This window comes from Diceros bicornis, chromosome 32 (genome assembly GCF_020826845.1).
Source record: "Diceros bicornis minor isolate mBicDic1 chromosome 32, mDicBic1.mat.cur, whole genome shotgun sequence".
Lineage (NCBI taxonomy): Eukaryota > Metazoa > Chordata > Mammalia > Perissodactyla > Rhinocerotidae > Diceros > Diceros bicornis.
Window position 1 is genome coordinate 2268209 of NC_080771.1, and position 17132 is coordinate 2285340.

The 17132-nt window shown below is 36.7% G+C and overlaps 1 protein-coding gene across 3 annotated transcripts in view; it reads left to right on the plus strand.

Annotated features, from left to right (window-relative positions):
* LONP2 (lon peptidase 2, peroxisomal) overlaps positions 1 to 17132 on the plus strand; it is a 107625-nt gene that overhangs the window by 57804 nt on the left and 32689 nt on the right. For all 3 annotated transcript variants that reach the window (XM_058527759.1, XM_058527758.1, XM_058527756.1), the window contains exons 9-11: positions 645 to 795; positions 2507 to 2633; positions 6320 to 6453. In XM_058527759.1, coding sequence (XP_058383742.1) covers positions 645 to 795; positions 2507 to 2633; positions 6320 to 6453 — 412 coding nt within the window. The remainder of the gene's footprint in view (positions 1 to 644; positions 796 to 2506; positions 2634 to 6319; positions 6454 to 17132) is intronic.

The window sequence follows — 17132 nt, forward strand, 5'->3', positions numbered from 1 at the left end:
TCGAATTAAAATACTTTTAGGGCTATTGACATATTGCTCATTACAAACAGAAAGGTTTTACTTTAAGACATTTTTAAAAATAGAACTGTTTCCTTGTGCTGTGTCAAAATATAGTGGCATAGTAATTTTTACTAGTTTAGTCTTGTTTGGAATTCCACTTTCAGTGGAAGACTTTATAGACTTTCTGATAATGTTAGGGGAGGAATATACTAATTTTTATTTTACCTGTTACCTAAGAATTTTAAAATACTCTACACATTTACTTTAAGTTCCCATAGCAATTCAGAGAGGGTATGTTACCAAGAGGGAAACTGGTTCTGCAGGATTGGTAACCTATTTATGGCCACACAATGCGTCATTAATAAATAGGTTTAAGAACAAAGCTTGAAAGGGTAACTTTTGCTTCTCTGTGCTTTTACATGTTTTCAAAAATTTTGATATTGAACATGTTTCATTTTGTTAAAAAACTATTTGAACGTGGGGAATGCCAAAAATGATGCTCAGGTTTTAGTGTTATCCCCGTTTCCTGAACTGACTATATCAAGCAGAAATATCATCTTTGCTAGAATATCCTGTGTGTTTTAATTTATACAGCTTTGTATTGGCACTCCTGGATTTTTTACATGTTTATTGTTCTCCCACAGGTGTTGGATCCGGAACAAAACCATAACTTCACAGATCATTATCTAAATGTGGCCTTTGACCTTTCCCAAGTTCTTTTTATAGCCACTGCCAACACCACTGCTACTATTCCACCTGCCTTGTTGGACAGAATGGAGATTATCCAGGTGCCAGGTACTTGATTCGTGAAGAAACTCATTGTTTGATATTTCTTGCCTTTCTGAGCATAATCCTTTAAAATTGGTCGAGCTGTGGAGTTTGGAGTAAAAAATTGATTTGCCAGTGCGTGATGTTCAGAAGTTCTGAGTCTGGTGTATAAACCAGCTTTTATGTGGATTCTAAGTCTGGAACAGCAAAATGTTGTTTGTTTGTGTGTTCGTTTTCACCAGTGCAGAGAGGAGCACCTGTGTGTCCTTCTTTGAAGCAGTTTCTACAATTATAGATAAACATCACTAATTTATTTAAAGGGAGCCTCTAAAAACCCAAAATGGATCTTTACATGGTCAGTTTAGCTTCCTGTCAATCAGATTTTGAAGTTTTTACCGTCTCTGGGAAAGTGTAATCGTTTATTCTTATTAAGAGGTGGTTCCTAAAGGAGATGAGTTTTCTTTTTGTTACATCTGGCCTCACTTTTACATAAAAGTGCAGAGTACACAAGACCTCTTCTTTCTTGTTTGATCTGTCAGGTAGTTATACGTATAGTTTCTACCATGTCTTCTGTTCTCCTTCACTGGAGTGTGCAAAATAAAGTTCTTTAGTTACTAATACTGAATAAATCCCAGTGTTTTCACCTTATTTTAATTGTTTGGAATTATTTTTCCCTAGAAGAGATCAAATATCAGTGAGTATTTGTTAAAATGAAAATAGAGTAGACTCTAAATATATTTAGATATTGATAATATTTAGATATAGATAATATATATTTCATATTTCTCTGAAATATATTTTTGCTATCAAGTGAGTGATAATTGGATTTCTTAGTTATCTGTGAGCCCTGCAGGTTCCTATATTTAGTTTTAAAACATGGTGGAGTAAAAAATTGCTTTGTGGATACTTATGAGGCTGAAATAAATAAGTAATGAGACCCAATTGCTTGGAAACTTCACATCAAGGGAGAAAAATCCATAAAATACAATAATGTGAAATGAAATAATCAGGACAACTGCTACAGAGGTGGACGCCTCTGTATGATGCCACCTTCTTCCTTCCTGAGGAGTGTGCCCATGCTTGCTTCTAAGACTCGACTTCTTAAATGCAGATGGGACGATTATTTTAGGGGTAATTGTGTGTGTGTGTGTATATTGTATATAAATAATTGTATATAAATTATATGTATAATTCCAACATGTCGAGGGAAAGACCTTTTATAGAGACGTCTTAGTTTTTGTTTTGTTGCTAACATTTACAGTCAGAGTTCTGAAAATAGCTCCTTTGCAGCTCTTCCCTTGAAACTCACTGCTTATTTACTTGAAGTGTTTGTTGTCCTTGTTGTAAGTTTTTTCAATTATGTATCAAGTTATACTAAAGAAAAGGGATATATTATTTTCCTATTAAATAATAAAATAAAAATCAAATTTGAGTTAAGGAGAAAGTTATCTCTAAGGTTTGACTCAGATTTATTTCTCTTTCAGAGATAGATCATTTATTCAAAAGACTTGCAAACATTGTACTTAGTAAATGCTAGTTTTGTTTGTGAAAAAGTTGGAAATTTTAACAGTTATTGATTAGAGATTAAATTTCTTTATTCTGATTATAATCTTAGTTGAAGTAATACTTAAATTCATCCTAAGTCCAAGATCCACTGAATCTGCATCTGATTCATTTCAAAAGCCTGGTATGTGGCAGCCTTGTGCCTAATTACAAAAGAAGACCCCTTGCTTTCCAGGGTACACACAAGAGGAGAAGATAGAGATTGCCCACAGGCACTTGATCCCAAAGCAACTGGAACTGCATGGGCTGACTCCTCAACAGATTCAGATCCCTCAGGTTACTACTCTCGACATCATCACCAGGTGAGTCAGCCATCCCGAGGCTTCGGTAATGTTTGAGTCTGGAAAGGAGATTATTTTACTGGCAACTCACAGCAACCATTTCGATCTCTCCAACAGATTGCCAGCAAGCGTTTCAGTAACCGTTGATTTACACAGGGCTCTGTATTAGGCAGAAATTCATAGGGAAAGCATTTAGAGTATCTTCATAACAAAGGACTTGAGTTGAGCCAGAATTTCAACCTTTCTACAATAGCAATATAAGGGATTAATCTGATAAATTAAGAACCAAAAACACGGAAAATATTGAGACTCTTTTTATGCTCCAATAATTAAGAAGTAGATGCTACTTTCAGACACCTGTTTTAAGTAACACAGATTTTCTTCTCTCCTCTTTGAGAAACTTAAAGATCCTTGGAGTTTTCCTCTTTGGAATTAACACTGGAACGATAGGGGAAGTGCTTTCCCGAGTTAGCTACCAAGTGCTTAAGCCTATGGCAAGGAGTACGTAAATTATCCGAGTATTCTTTAGTGTAATTTATAGATTGCGTATTTGAATGGACAATATACCCTATTGAGAATTCACATCTACAGTAGCCTCTTAGAGTTTTCCTGGCTCAGCATCACAGATCCATTGCACCATCAGGTCAATTGGGTCAGACCGCCAAGCACTCTTCGTTGGGCCCTTTCCCAGCAACTGCTGTTTTTCGAGAGAAGTGAGGGATCTCTCCCTTTGGAAGTTTGACTTGCAGTTTGGCCAGGCAGGCTGCTTTTTGATCTAAGCCGGCCTTCTTATGGAAGTCTATTTGCATTTATCTACAAGACAGTAAGACTAAATCTGACCTGAGAATTCCTTTCCTTAACCGGTGATTTACTGTGTGGATCATGTCAGAAGAAACAAATTCGGTGATTTATATGCCAAAGTCTTCCAACTTTCTTCCGGATAACACTCCTGATGCCTTTGAGTAACTGTCAACAAGTCAGTTAATCTTTCTGATAGCTGCCCCATCTGTAAATATGAGTGATAGGGAAAAATATCCATAGCTTCTCTGAATCTAACTAATGATGACTCCGAAGAGTTATCATTATTTGTATTTCCCAATTGTCCCCTGGAGAACTATGTCTTTTTTAAACACTTATTAGGTCAAAACATCAGCTGTTAAAAGCTGTGGACATTAGGAAATTTCTCTGTGCAGTTTTGATAATTTTAAAAACAGCACAGGATTTGCTACTCCAGCAAGTTTTGGTGACTTAGTGAGTTGCCAAACTTAGGACGTAGTTTTTCCTCTTTTGCTGTTTTTCATCTTTCGTGTGTCATAGTCGCAGACCCACAATGTTCGGGAGGAGGGAAGGGATCTTAGAAGTCATCCTGTCTTCCTTACCTCCCAGTGTGACCAGCCCACTTGAATTCTTCCAGTGCTAGAGTGCTTACTGCTAGCTCCTCCTTGGTGAGTAAGTATAATTGTTATAGAGATAGTCTGCATATTCACCGCCTATGATTTTGTAGTTCTGCTCTATAGGAGCACCTGGAATCTAAGTGTAAGTCCTCCCTCGTACAGCCCTTCTGGCATTAAAAAAATGCTGTCCAGTCCACAGCCATAAACCTTCTCTTCTTCAAGCCAAATATTCCTCTTCTCTCTGCCATTCCTCTTGACCCACTTTCAAGACTTCCCAGCTTCCTGGTGAGTCTTCTTCTGAATGATTCCTGTGATGTCAACGTCCTTTTTAAGATGAGCCACGTGGAGTGGAGCTCTCACTTCAGATGTAGCCTAAACCGTTCATGGGGTAAGAAGAACACTTGTTTTCTGATTCTGACTATATTGTTTGACAACTATATCTCAAGCTTCTTAGCTGTTTTAGGTTATTCTCTTGCCTGTTGCACTTAGTTACCTAACATCTTTGTTCTTTTGCATATGAATTTCTGCTAAGCTTGGTGTATTCAGTTGTGCATTAATAGGGTTGAATTTTTTAAAGCCCAAATGTAGAAGTTTGCTATTATGCATAGTTGATTGTTAGTCTCAGGTGCCATTGCTGTAAGTTGATTTTTTCCATCTTGATTACCATCAAGTACATTAGTTGTATGTCCTCTGGAAATTGGCGTGTATAGCATCTTCATGTTCAAGTCCTTGATAAGAAGCATCAAGTCTCTTTGTTACTGGTGATTCTTCCCTTTTTGGTTTAAAATACTAAATATGGGTTGTCGTCTACTTCCTTTCAGTCAGCTGTCAATGCTATACTGTCTGCATTAGTTCCTAGCCCATAAGTGTTCTAAACACCAAAAAACAGTGTTTTGTTGTTGCTGCTGTTCTTATCATTTTTGGCAAGCTCCAGTTCATCCTGAACTCTGGGTATCATTTCTGTGTGTTGCTGCTGTTCCTCCAGGAGCTCCCTCAGGCTTCTTTCATTTTTTGTCCAGACCCTTTAATCTGAGCTGATCAGGTAGTTGTCCAGGAAGCTACACTGGGTGTTGGTTTTTGTTTTTACATGTTGATTTGTTTAGTTTTAAGATGCCTCGCTGTTTTCTTCCTTATTGAAATTATATGCAGTTGTGTAATATGGACTTTATTCTTTTTTTTTTTTTTTTTTTGGTGAGGATGATTGGCCCTTAGCTAACATCTGTTGCCAGTCTTCCTTTTTGCTTTAGGAAGACTGTCCCTGAGCTAACCTACCTGCCAGTCTTCCTCTATTTTGTATGTGTTACACCACCACAGCATGACCTAATGAGCAGTGCGTAGGTCTGTGCTTGGGATCCAAACCTCTGAACCCCAGGCCGCCAAAGCGGAGTGCACAAACTTAATCACTATGCCACTGGGCTGGCCCTGGACTTTATTCTTATATCCTCTTATCCCTTTGATTGAAATGAGTTCTACTTGAGAGTGTTTAGCCAAGAGCTTTTATTTGTCTTTTCTGAGAACTTTTAAAATGTGCTTCCCGAAAGTCTAGAATATGTGTCTGACTGCCTAATAAATCCAGTTTTTCAGATAAAACTGCATTCTCTGTCTGATGCTGCCTATTGAAATCCATCTAAAGCTGGGTGACCGAAAAAGGTTCTCCTATACAGAGGTTTATGAAGTGGCTTATGGAATTTGAGTCTCACATATAAGTTTTTTAAGACAGCTCTGCCTAACCACCTTTAGAGTGTTTTTCACAAAAGCACAAGCCTTGCATCTCTTCGCATACTTTCTTTCTTTAGAAGTCTCCACAATGAAATTATTGAATATAGATGATTAGCACAGTTTCTAGTAAAAAGTAGTCTTCTGTGTCAAACATTTTTTTTGCTTTAGTTGGAAAAAAAATTCTACTTTTCCTGATTCTTCTCAGCAATATTTCAAGTATAATAAATTATCTAGAATTTTCTTAAATTGACGAATTTTTTTAAGTAAGCTCTTACGCATGTCATCAAGGAGTAAATGATGTTTTATGTGCTGCCAAATTTAATGTAAATGAAGAACCAGGGATTCATTTCTAAATATAGTGTAATAGTTCAGGATAATCTGTATAAAGGTGAAAGTTGTAGCTGGAAATACATCTGAATATTTAAGAAATAACAATACTTTAATGAAAAATTTTCATGTAAGTTAGTACTTAAGAAAACATAATGAACTTTTAAATGTGCACTGTTGCTTTAGTATAAATGTTCATCACATTGCTTCTATCTTTCTTTACAGGTGGTGTTTTGCCAAAAGTCACGTGTTTTTCTTTAATTACAGGTATACCAGAGAGGCGGGGGTTCGTTCTCTGGATAGGAAGTTTGGGGCCATTTGCCGAGCTGTTGCTGTGAAGGTGGCAGAAGGACAACATAAAGAAGCCAAATTGGAGCGTTCTGGTGTGACTGAGAGAGAAGGTCTGTGACTTTGGTCTGGTGCTCCCAGGCTTGGTGGTGAGGAGTGTGTGGCAAAAGAAGTTGGATATGGAGGGATGGTGTGGGTAGTCCTTGGAGCAGTGGCACATACTCCACTGGTAAATGCCTCCACTGAGTAAGTAGTAACCTAATGTTTGCTGTATTTTATCAAGAGGATTCTCTGTTACAAACGGTACAGAGTTTTATCTGGAATAATTCTCAATATTAGTGCTTTCAGAATGTGGTAGATTTCTCCAGATGCATAATGATGGTACACTTCATGTAGGTTCTGGTTTTGTCTTTTCTCCTTCTGATCCAAATTGTTGTTAAGTCTTTGTGTATTTATAGCATAGAAAGTTATTACAATGGTAAAAAAATCCGAGCTGTCCAAGTACTGCAAGGGCAGACCTTTGTACTCTGGAGCAGCTTCATATGTGGTAATTTGATTTTATGACACATTTTCTTTGATAGGTACACAGATAAAATGTAATTTAAATTGTTTTTTCTTAAGAAAGGAATTGTAGAGGTGGTGACAGGGAAAGAAAGGGGAGGGTCTTATTACTAGAATTAATGAAATTGGACATTTCCTTTGGTACCCAGTTAAAAAGTTTTAGGTTCTTGCCGCAGACCTGTGCGGGGTCTCAGTTCATCACACCCTGCTGCTACACGGGTCACCAAAACTTGCCTTAACAAAGGTGACTTGAGTAGTAGAGAATTGAAGGTTTCCTTCGTACTAGAGAGATTCAATGTTCTCCCATTTCCATAGCTCTTTCTAGAAAGGAGTTTGATGATTGTGGTTGAAGAACCCTAATTTGTGATAGGGTAGTGAAATAGACGCAGTTAAACATCTTCCCTGTTTTCTCTATTGCTAAGCACAGCGCTTCTACCATCAGGATTATCAAAGGAGTAGACTTTCACATAGTCCTGTTTCCACTGTGTTGCTTCACCTCTGCTCCCACTCTGCCTCCAGCCTCACTGGTTCATCTTCTCCAGGGAGTAAAGCTCCCTTCTTCTGTTGAACAGGAGGGGGTAGTGCCCTTGTTATGTGACTAGGGGTTGGGATCTTAAGCTCTAATTGTTTCCTACACAGACTAAAATTTTTTTTTCTCTAGTCTCACTCCTCACCCATGTTTTTAGGGGTACCTCATATTCGTGAGCTGTAGCAGGATTTTGTGGATAACCCTCCTGCCCCCATCAACATTAAGGTTTCCACTCTCTGTAGCCTGTAAGTGTTTGTTACTTCTTGTCCATCCACTTTCTGTTTTCCACGATGTCGTGAGCATCTCTTATCAGCTGTTGTCTTCTTTCTTATTTTTTTGTTCTTGTGGATTTCTACTTTTTCTGTTTCTTGATTATCATTTTAATAGGATTTGGAGTGAAAATTTAAAGATAAACACATGTTCAAACCACCATTTTCAGAAATCTGAATTTTTAAAAAGTCCCTAGGTGAGTTATTGCCAGTCAAGAGTGGAGTCACTCTAAAGGGGCACAGATGAAAACTGGATTTATTGGTGATAAACACGATGCAGTCTGTAGATAAACTGAGATATAATAATGTACACTTGAAATTTTCACAATGTTATAAGGCAGTGTGACCTCAATAAAATAATAAAAAAACAAATCAAACACAAAAATACAGATTAGATTGGTTGTTACCTGAGGGGCGGGGAGGGGATGTCAAAAGGGGTAAAAGGGCCCATGTGCATGATGACGGATGGCAGTTAGTCTTTGGGTGGTAGGCACAGTGTAGTCCACACAGAAATCAATATACAGCGATGTACACCTGAAATTTATATAATATTATAAAGCAGTGTTACCTCAGTAAAATTTTAAAAAGAGAGAATGGGATCACTGATGTAGCTGACAGTGACAGTAGATGACTGAGATGTTTTCACCTTTTTTCCCTTTCTAAATCTAAGGCCTAGTTCTTCTTGAATTTCCCCTTTTTTATTCTTAGGACACTGTGCTGTGGCCTCGAGCCATTGAGCCTGTGTCTTTTTGTTCTTGTCTTTGGTGTATTAGAAAGGCAGAGAGTGAAATGAGTTTATCTAGTTAACACATTTTGAAAATTGTGTTGAGGATTAGATGGTGTGATTGGGAATTTATAATAAAACATTCAGAGGGATTTTATGTGAAAGCATACTTCCCATAGTTATACGGTGCTTAATGGTTATACAGACATCTGTTAGCATGTTTCTAATAATGTCTGTGATCCTATTAGCTATTTAAAGATAACCCAGAAATATTCAAGAACTTGTTCAAACATCTTGTGAACTCTGAGAACATACAATTTTTCATGGTAACAGTTATTTGGTTATGTTTTTTGATCGATAATTCACAGAACAAATTGTAAATGATAACATAGTTAAGGAGATTTGAGTAGTTAAGATCTTACCTAGAGATGCAGATGAATGAATAATTAGGATACATACTCGTGTCATGAGGATGATTTTAGTTGTAGTTATTACTAGAGGTTTGTGGGCTCTAAGCTGGATCTAATATTTTAAGATACTCTTGAGTTACTGTAAATGACTCTCCTCCAGATTTTAGTATGATAATTATAAGGTATCCTGAATTGGTGTGTATGACCTCAAGCAAGCCACAAGAAAACTTTCTACAAAATGTCTGTATTAGGTTTTCATTCTACACAGTTCAAATGGAGCTAGCTTAGTAACGAAAGTTTCTTATTAACAAATGAATTATTTAAAATTACAGTATAAAATAAAACAGTTGTTTTAGAAATTTTAAGTAGTGCAGTGAGGGAGTTATTTTTAATGTTAAAAATACTGCTGGACTTAGAATTGCTGCCAGGAAGAAAGGTAATTTCAGGCCACAAGCTGCAGAACAGGCAGAAACCTCCAGTGTATTGAACAAACTTTCTGGAGTAGGCCCAGAAACGCTGGTCTGTGAGCAGTTGTCTTTGTATTTGTGGGATCTTAACTGGCAGTTACACAGTACAAATAATAACGGAGTTTAAAAGGCAGGTGAGATTTATAGTAATCCGTGTTAGAGAAGGAATATTTATGGTATGGTCTCTTACCTATAAAGTATGGGAAGTATTTCATAAAAGCAGTACTGCCTATGTTTTCTGTATGTTATTAGTGTATTCCGAATTGCCCTTTATCTTGCTGGGATAGTAGTTGGGTTTAGAGATAAAAGTGTGTAGTAAAGTTTTATTCTGCTTTTTGCCTGCCTTTGGCCAAGGATAGAAATGTTCCACATGTTCACTTTTACATACTTGGATGTTTCTCTGTGAAGAGTTAGGCAAATGTCCATTTGTTCAAGTACTATATATGTCCATTTAATATCTATCAAGATTTTTTTCTCAAATTATTTTCAGCAAAGGATTTGTATTATAATCAATTTTTATGAAGTTTCTTAGACTATTATTTTTCAAAAATACAGTATTAGAGAGGCTACATTAAACTTAATGAATGTCAAGATAGTAGTTTCTTATTATTCTCATAGAAGTTGCTTGCAAGTTGGTTAGAAAAAAGACAGAGAAAATTAACACAGATTTAACAGTTATTCATGAGCTGTGTTAGATGTTGTTATAAATAAGCTTTTAAAATATCACTTAAAGCAATACTGGTAAGTGATTATGTTATGGAGATCTCAGATAAACCCTTATAGGAACAATGAATTCAACTAGCCAACTTATGGTAATTGAATGAGTATGGGCCTGGGATGAAATTTCTACTCGCAGTATCATACAGAATTTGAAGAAAGACTGTATCTCAGATAGTCTTGGTATCTGGTAGTGTAAGCCTTCCAGCTTTGTTCTTTGAGATTGCCTTGGCTATTGTAGGTCATTCAGATATCCATATAAATTTTAGAATCAGTTTGTCAGTTTCTACCAATAAGTAAGTAAATAAATAAAACCTCCTGATACTTTGATTGTGATTGCATTGAATTTGTAAATCAGTTTGGGTTGAATCTGTTAGTCAGTTTGGGGAGAATTGACAGTTTGGTATTATCAAGTCTTCCAGTTCATGACTAGCTTCATTTTTTTGTCTTAGATGTTTTGAAGTGTTTCAGTAGTTTTCAGTGACGAGCTTTTGTATATTTTTTCTTTAGATAAATTTCTAATTATTTGATCTTTGTGTGTGTGTTATTATAAATGGTATTTTTAATTTCTTATATTCAATTTTTATTGCTGCTAGTTTATGGGAATACTATATTGACCTGTATCCAACAAACTTGCCAAATTGACTTATTAATTCTGTCTGTAGAGTCTTGTGGATTTTCTGCACACACCATCAATCGTCACAAATGCAAATAATTTCAGTTTGGGGGGTTTTGTTTTTTGTTTTTGTTGAGGAAGATTGGCCCTGAGCTAACATCTACTGCCAGTCTTCCTCGTTTTGCTTGAGGAAGATTGTTGCTGAGCTAACATCTCCGCCAGTCTTCCTCTATTTTGTGTGTGGGACACCGCCACAGCATGACTTGATGAATGGTGTGTAGGGCCATGCCCAGCATCGAACCTGCGAACCCCAGGCCGCCAAAGTGGAGCGCGTGAACTTAAACCACTACTCCACCAGGCCGGCCCCAATAATTTCAGTTTTTACTTCTTCCTTTCTGATCATTATACCTTTAATTTCATTTTTTTCCCTTATGCGCTAGCTGGGACCTCCAGGAAAATGTCGAATATAAATAGTGATAATAGGCAAAGTAGGTAGGAACAATGCCTATGAAGAAATTACCAGCCTGTATAGCCTTTGTTTTGTACTTTTGGGCAACCACTCATCACCTAATTGACTGTTATAAAATTTCAGTTGAGTGGGATTCTCTGTAGCTGTCTAGTTGACTTCGATTTGATTCATAAATCCCTTAACAACATTCCCCAATAAACACTATGCCTTGCCCATTTGACTCTAACAGACACATCTTTATAAACTTGGCTATTTCCCAGTCCATTGGAAAACAGAAGCTATAAATTGGGAAAAGGGCTAAGTGGTTGGATGGTATGCGTCATAAGCAATAGGATTTTATGTCAATGAAAACATGCTTATCCTCTCATGATAGATTCCCTGGGGCCTCTGCTGACCACAAAACATTGGGCTGGCTAGACCGCAAATCTAACTCTATGACAATTTCTGTAATTCAGGCTGGATCTCAGTTTGACTGAGTTGCATTTTGACATGTGTTGTTTCTGTGATAGGTTTGCCTTCTGTAGGACAGTGAAATCAACCTAATATAGTAGAAGAAGGCAGATATCATATCCTTAATTTTTTGATATATCCTTTCCAGACAACTTCACAGTTAAAAATGCATCAAAATAAAATATTCGAATTATACAGCACTAGTTTTCCTCATTCTTTAACTTTAATTCTCCCAGTTCACCACACTCTTGACTGTTGGCAGGAATATGCTAGGTGGAGAAAATGTATCCTGCTACTGAAGTAGCAAGTCTACTTAGTGCCAAGGGGTCAAATGCTGTAGGAGAGAGCCGCATGCTATGGGGTTTGTATGTCTGATCCTGACTCGTTGTGTGTTTCTCACTTTACATCCCGCTCATTTTCTAGGCTAGCTCTTCTCTTAGCTTTTCTCAGGTCCAGTTCTCCGGGAGGAGTCATCTTCTGTCAGGCTACTTTCAGGGTTCTTTGTTGTGGCTTCCTTCCATTGACTTCTGAAGCCTTAATCATGCTTCTGATAGTTATTTTAAGTGTGGCTCCTTTGTAACCAAAACAGGAAGCTGTTCCTGCAGGAGAATCAAGTGCTTTTTATCCTTTCAGCATTTTTTTTTTTTAATCGTCTTCTCCAAATCTGAGTCGTATCCCTTCTCTTGTCTACTGTCATGAATGCATTTCTTATATTAATGGAAAATACTATGTATGTTTTTAGGAAGTGACCTCTAAGCTTTGTGTAACTTTTTTTTTTTTTTTTTTTAAGATTTTATTTATTTATTTTTTCCCCCCAAAGCCCCAGTAGATAGTTGTGTGTCATAGCTGCACATCCTTTTAGTTGCTGTATGTGGGACGCTGCCTCAGCATGGCCAGAGAAGCAGCGCGTCGGTGCGAGCCCGGGATCCGAACCCGGGTCGCCAGCAGTGGAGCGCACTCACTTAACCACTAAGCCACGGGGCCAGCCCCGCTTTGTGTAACTTTTTGCTAAATTCTTTTGTCCTTGACTTCTTGGAACAGCCTTCTACTTGTTGTATGATCTGTCTCTTTATCTTTTGGATTTTATATTAGTTATCTAGTGCTGTGTAACAAATTACTCCAAAACTTACGAGATGAAAGCATTTAACAAACATTTATCATCTCACAGTGTCTGTGGGTCAGGAATCCAGGAGCAGCTTAGCTGGGTAGTTCTGACTCAAGACCTCTCAACAAGGTTACACTCAAGCTGTTGGCCAACTGAAGGTTCAACTCAGGGAGGATCTGCTTCCAAGCTCACTTAATGGTTGTTAGCAGACCTCAGTTCCTTGCTGACTGTTGGCCAGTCTTCAGTTTCTCACCACATAGGCCACTCCTGAGGCTCACAACATGGCCGCAGGCTTTTTCCAGAGAAAGTGATATGTGAAAGGGAGAAACAGAGAGAGTCCAAAAGAGAAACTGCAATTTTTTATAATCATCACTTCTGCCATATCCTCTTGGTCACACAGACCAACCTGGGTACAGTGAGAGATGACACTACACAGGGATATGAATACCAGGAGGTAGGGATCATTGGGGACGATCTTAAAGGCTGGCTATCACAGATTTTTATTTATTTTTTGCTTATTTTAAAGAATGTTTTTATACATTTTGTTTCTATTAATACAACCCCCAATTCCAAGAGTTGAAATAGTTTGTTTCGAGTTTTAAAGAAAACCTATGGTTTGGGTTGTTAATAGAGAATAGAAGTTTCTGTGCTGCAGAATCAGTTAAGAATAGCCATATTACTCTGTTGGGTGGGCCTTCTTCAGGGGAGAAAAGCTTAATGAGACCCACAAGCAGATGAATGATTCTTTAGCAACAGTTGAAACAACCTTTATTTGTCAGCTATTAATGTGGATTTTGTTGATGATGTTCTTGTTTGTTTTGGTTTTGGACATAAAAATTTTAACTGTTTTTAGTGAAGCCAGGATAATTGAATAGTTTCCTATTAGTTGGTTCCAGTTACATATAAAAGTCCTCAAACGTTTTAACCTAAATCCCATATCTTCCTTTATGGCTAAAGTTAGAACAAAAAAGAACAAACAGTAATTTGTGTGTGTGCCTCTGAACTCAAAAACCACAGACTAGATGCTTTAGCTGTTTATTTTAGATTGTTAGACTACTCAGAAGTCAGATTTTTAGTTTCTGAAGAAATGTCTGCAGCTGATGGTAAGAGGTCTTTAAACACAATGTGACAAGTCACAGTTTTAATAGTATTATGGAGGCTGAATTTAAATTAGCCTACAATTTCCTAATCTTTAAGCAGCACAACTTTGAAAATTTCTGCTTATTATAGAATTTACTAATTTAAAAGGCTGTAGCAGTTCAACGTCATCACAATCTAAGATACTTTATTATCAGAAGGATTTTTTGAAGCCAACATTGAAGTTTGTGCTGTTGAACATCCATCCATCAAACTTGAGCCTGATATCTTATTATAGACCCAAGTTGCACAGATAGGGCGTAGAAGTTTGAATTCAGTTTTTCATTTTCAATATTTAAAGTCTTGCTTCATCTGTTCCTGTTTATCTTTCCTTTGATTGTATTGGTGGCTCAAGACAAATAAAATTTTCTAATGGTCAAAGGAACTAGGGTTAACTGTTGAAGAATATGGACTTTAGAGAAAAAATTTTAGTCCTAAGGCACCTGGCTTGCTGGTTCTAAAGCTTTGGGAGTTTGTAGGGTTCTGTTACAGCTAATTGGGTTTTGCAAACCAAGATTATAAAACAATTAAATCTAGAGATTAAGACTTTTCTATGCTAAATCCTTTGCATTTGTAGGGGTATTAGACAGCGTGTTGTGTCCAAACATCTAAAATCAAGTGGTGTTTTAATGTTGAGATGAAAATATCATGTTAGTATATACTGCCAATATCATGAAGATTTACTAAATATTCTTTTCTGACATTTACATTAATTTACCGATTGTTCCCTCATCAATATTGGCCTGGTTTAAGAGAGATTTGTTTGCCTATGTAGACTGGAAGGAAGCTGCAGTGAAGGAAAAACCCTGCTTACATATTATAAGAGCCAAACGTTTGTTATTTAAACTCTATTTTGGGACAAGAAAACCAAATATTGTCAAAAAATTAAAAAGTTATTGTTCCATTTAAGGACTCATATAGGAAGATGCAGTGGCCTTTGGGTGTCATTGTCATATATTATGAAAACCAGCCTTTTAATTTACAAGATATTAAAACAATACTAATGTTATTTTTAATATTACAACTGTGGTCTCTGCATTTTAACTGCGAATCCAAATAATTCTCCAAGACTACTTTCTGAATCTCTAATATAAGAAATGAGATTTATTAATGCAAAAAACTCACAGGGAGACAGGGGTGCAAGCTCCCTTGTCTGGTACAAAGTTAGGATCTCATGTCTTGGACCTGTGTGTAATATTGGTTCATTCAGTCTGTGAGTCAGCTAGCATTTACCGAATCTTACTTGCCAGGTTTTAGACTGGATCCTGGGAAGCAGATGAAAGAGAACTCCTAACAAATATGTAGTACATTGAGGGAAGTAGATATATAAACCAATAATTTGTAGATGTGGGATAAATGCTGGGGTTTTTTTGTTTTTTGGTTTTTTTTTTAATCTTATTTTATTTATTTTTCCCCCAAAGCCCCGGTAGATAGTTGTATGTCATAGTTGCACATCCTTCTAGTTGCTATATGTAGGACGCGGCCTCAGCATGGCCGGAGAAGCGGTGCGTCGGTGCGCGCCCGGGATCCGAACCCGGGCTGCCAGTAGCGGAGCGTGCGCACTCAACCGCTAAGCCACGGGGCCGGCCCTAAATGCTGGTTTTTAAAGTACTGTGTGGAGGCACTGAATTGATCATTGAAAGCTTCATTTTATTTATTATCGATATTGTAGGTTTTTAAAATTGCTTTTAGTAAATTGAGACAAAAAGGTTAATTGCTTACATCTCAAAATTAATTTGAATAGATAAATAGATGGAAAAAAATGTTTTCCAGATACTCTCTTTTGATGTTCTTTATTCTCATGAATAAATAACTATGACTAAATTGAGCAATGGTTCACAATCGTAATTTCCATTTACATCTCAATAGTTATTTTGTAGTAATGTTTAGTAGATAAACTTGAAAGAAAATGTATTTGGTAATGTTAAGGTTGTATTATCATCCTCAAAATAATGAAGAAAATATTGACAGAAAGGACATAAAAGATTTTATTGCTATTATGAAGGTTTTTCAGGGCATTCAGTCCACAGAGTTCTCCATTACAGCTAGTTCCTTTAAAAAAACAAGATTGAAAATACGCAGGCACAAATGCTTTGGCAGCCCTGGTCAGTAACTTGAATCTCAGTTGCATTTAGCACACTTCCTCAGGCTGGGAACATGGTTTTCTGGAAAAGATTAACCTGAAACTGACAGCACAGATTATACAGTTGGAAATATTTAGGTTTTTCTGATTTGTTTTTAAGATAACTTTGTTTTCCTTTTTCTGCCTTCCCAAGAGAAGGCTCTCAGATGCATTGTATCCATGGTCAGTTTAGCTTTGAGGCACATGCTTCTACTATCTTGTAAGAAATAACAAAGCTACTTATAATCTCATCTCCCTTTTTAAAGTACATTTAAAAAAATTTAGTTTTTATAACAGCCGTACAGATCTTTCTGTTCATGCCTAAATGGGATCTGGATCCATGTATACATACTATTGTATGCTAAAGAGTTGAGATGTAAACCGTATTCCCCTTCATTGGTTCACACGCGACCTCTCTGCCAACTAGCTATTAATACACCTAGTAACACACCTCTTATACCCTGCACACAAATACAGTTCAGCAACCCAATCTGCAAGTTTCATTTTGCTCCTCCTTCAAAATTCAGGAACCCAGTGTGGTTAGATTCAACTTTCAAGAAAAAATTTTAATCATTCAGTAATAATTTTGTTACCTAATTAATTTTCACTGATTCAAAATGTTTGTGTTTACTTTACAAAATCAGTGTTAAAAACTTAGTAATTTTTTGGCAGATCAAAGTAACGAATAAGTATCTTGGTGATTTTTTGTTTGTCCACAGATGTTATTAAGATTTAAGAATGAAATAGCATCTTAAGAATGAAATAGCCCAAATTCAGTTATTTCAGGAGACCATAATTGAATACCTATTATTGTATAAGGCACTATGATGAATTGATATGGCGAGATTAGAGTTTGTCTAGTCTGATTTCATTTTACAGGTCAGAAATCTAGGGCCCAGTTTCTTACCTAAGAAGATTGTGTTCCGTAAGTGTTAGTTGAGTTATGGTCTGGGTGGTGGTTACTCCTTCAGCCTAAAAGGCATTTCAGAATAGTGGGAGGTATGATTAGAAAGTTATTTTGGCACTATATTGTGTTGGATTTTGAATGCAACTCTTAGAAGTTAGGAATTTGCTTAATTTGTCATGAAAACCTAGTAAAGATGTTTGTCTAGAAGTGATGTAGTTAGAGCAGTGATTTAGAAAGATTCATTTTCAAGTAGTGAATAAAATGAATAGTAGGAAAAGTAGGTAGAGAAACCAAATTAGTAGGCTATTG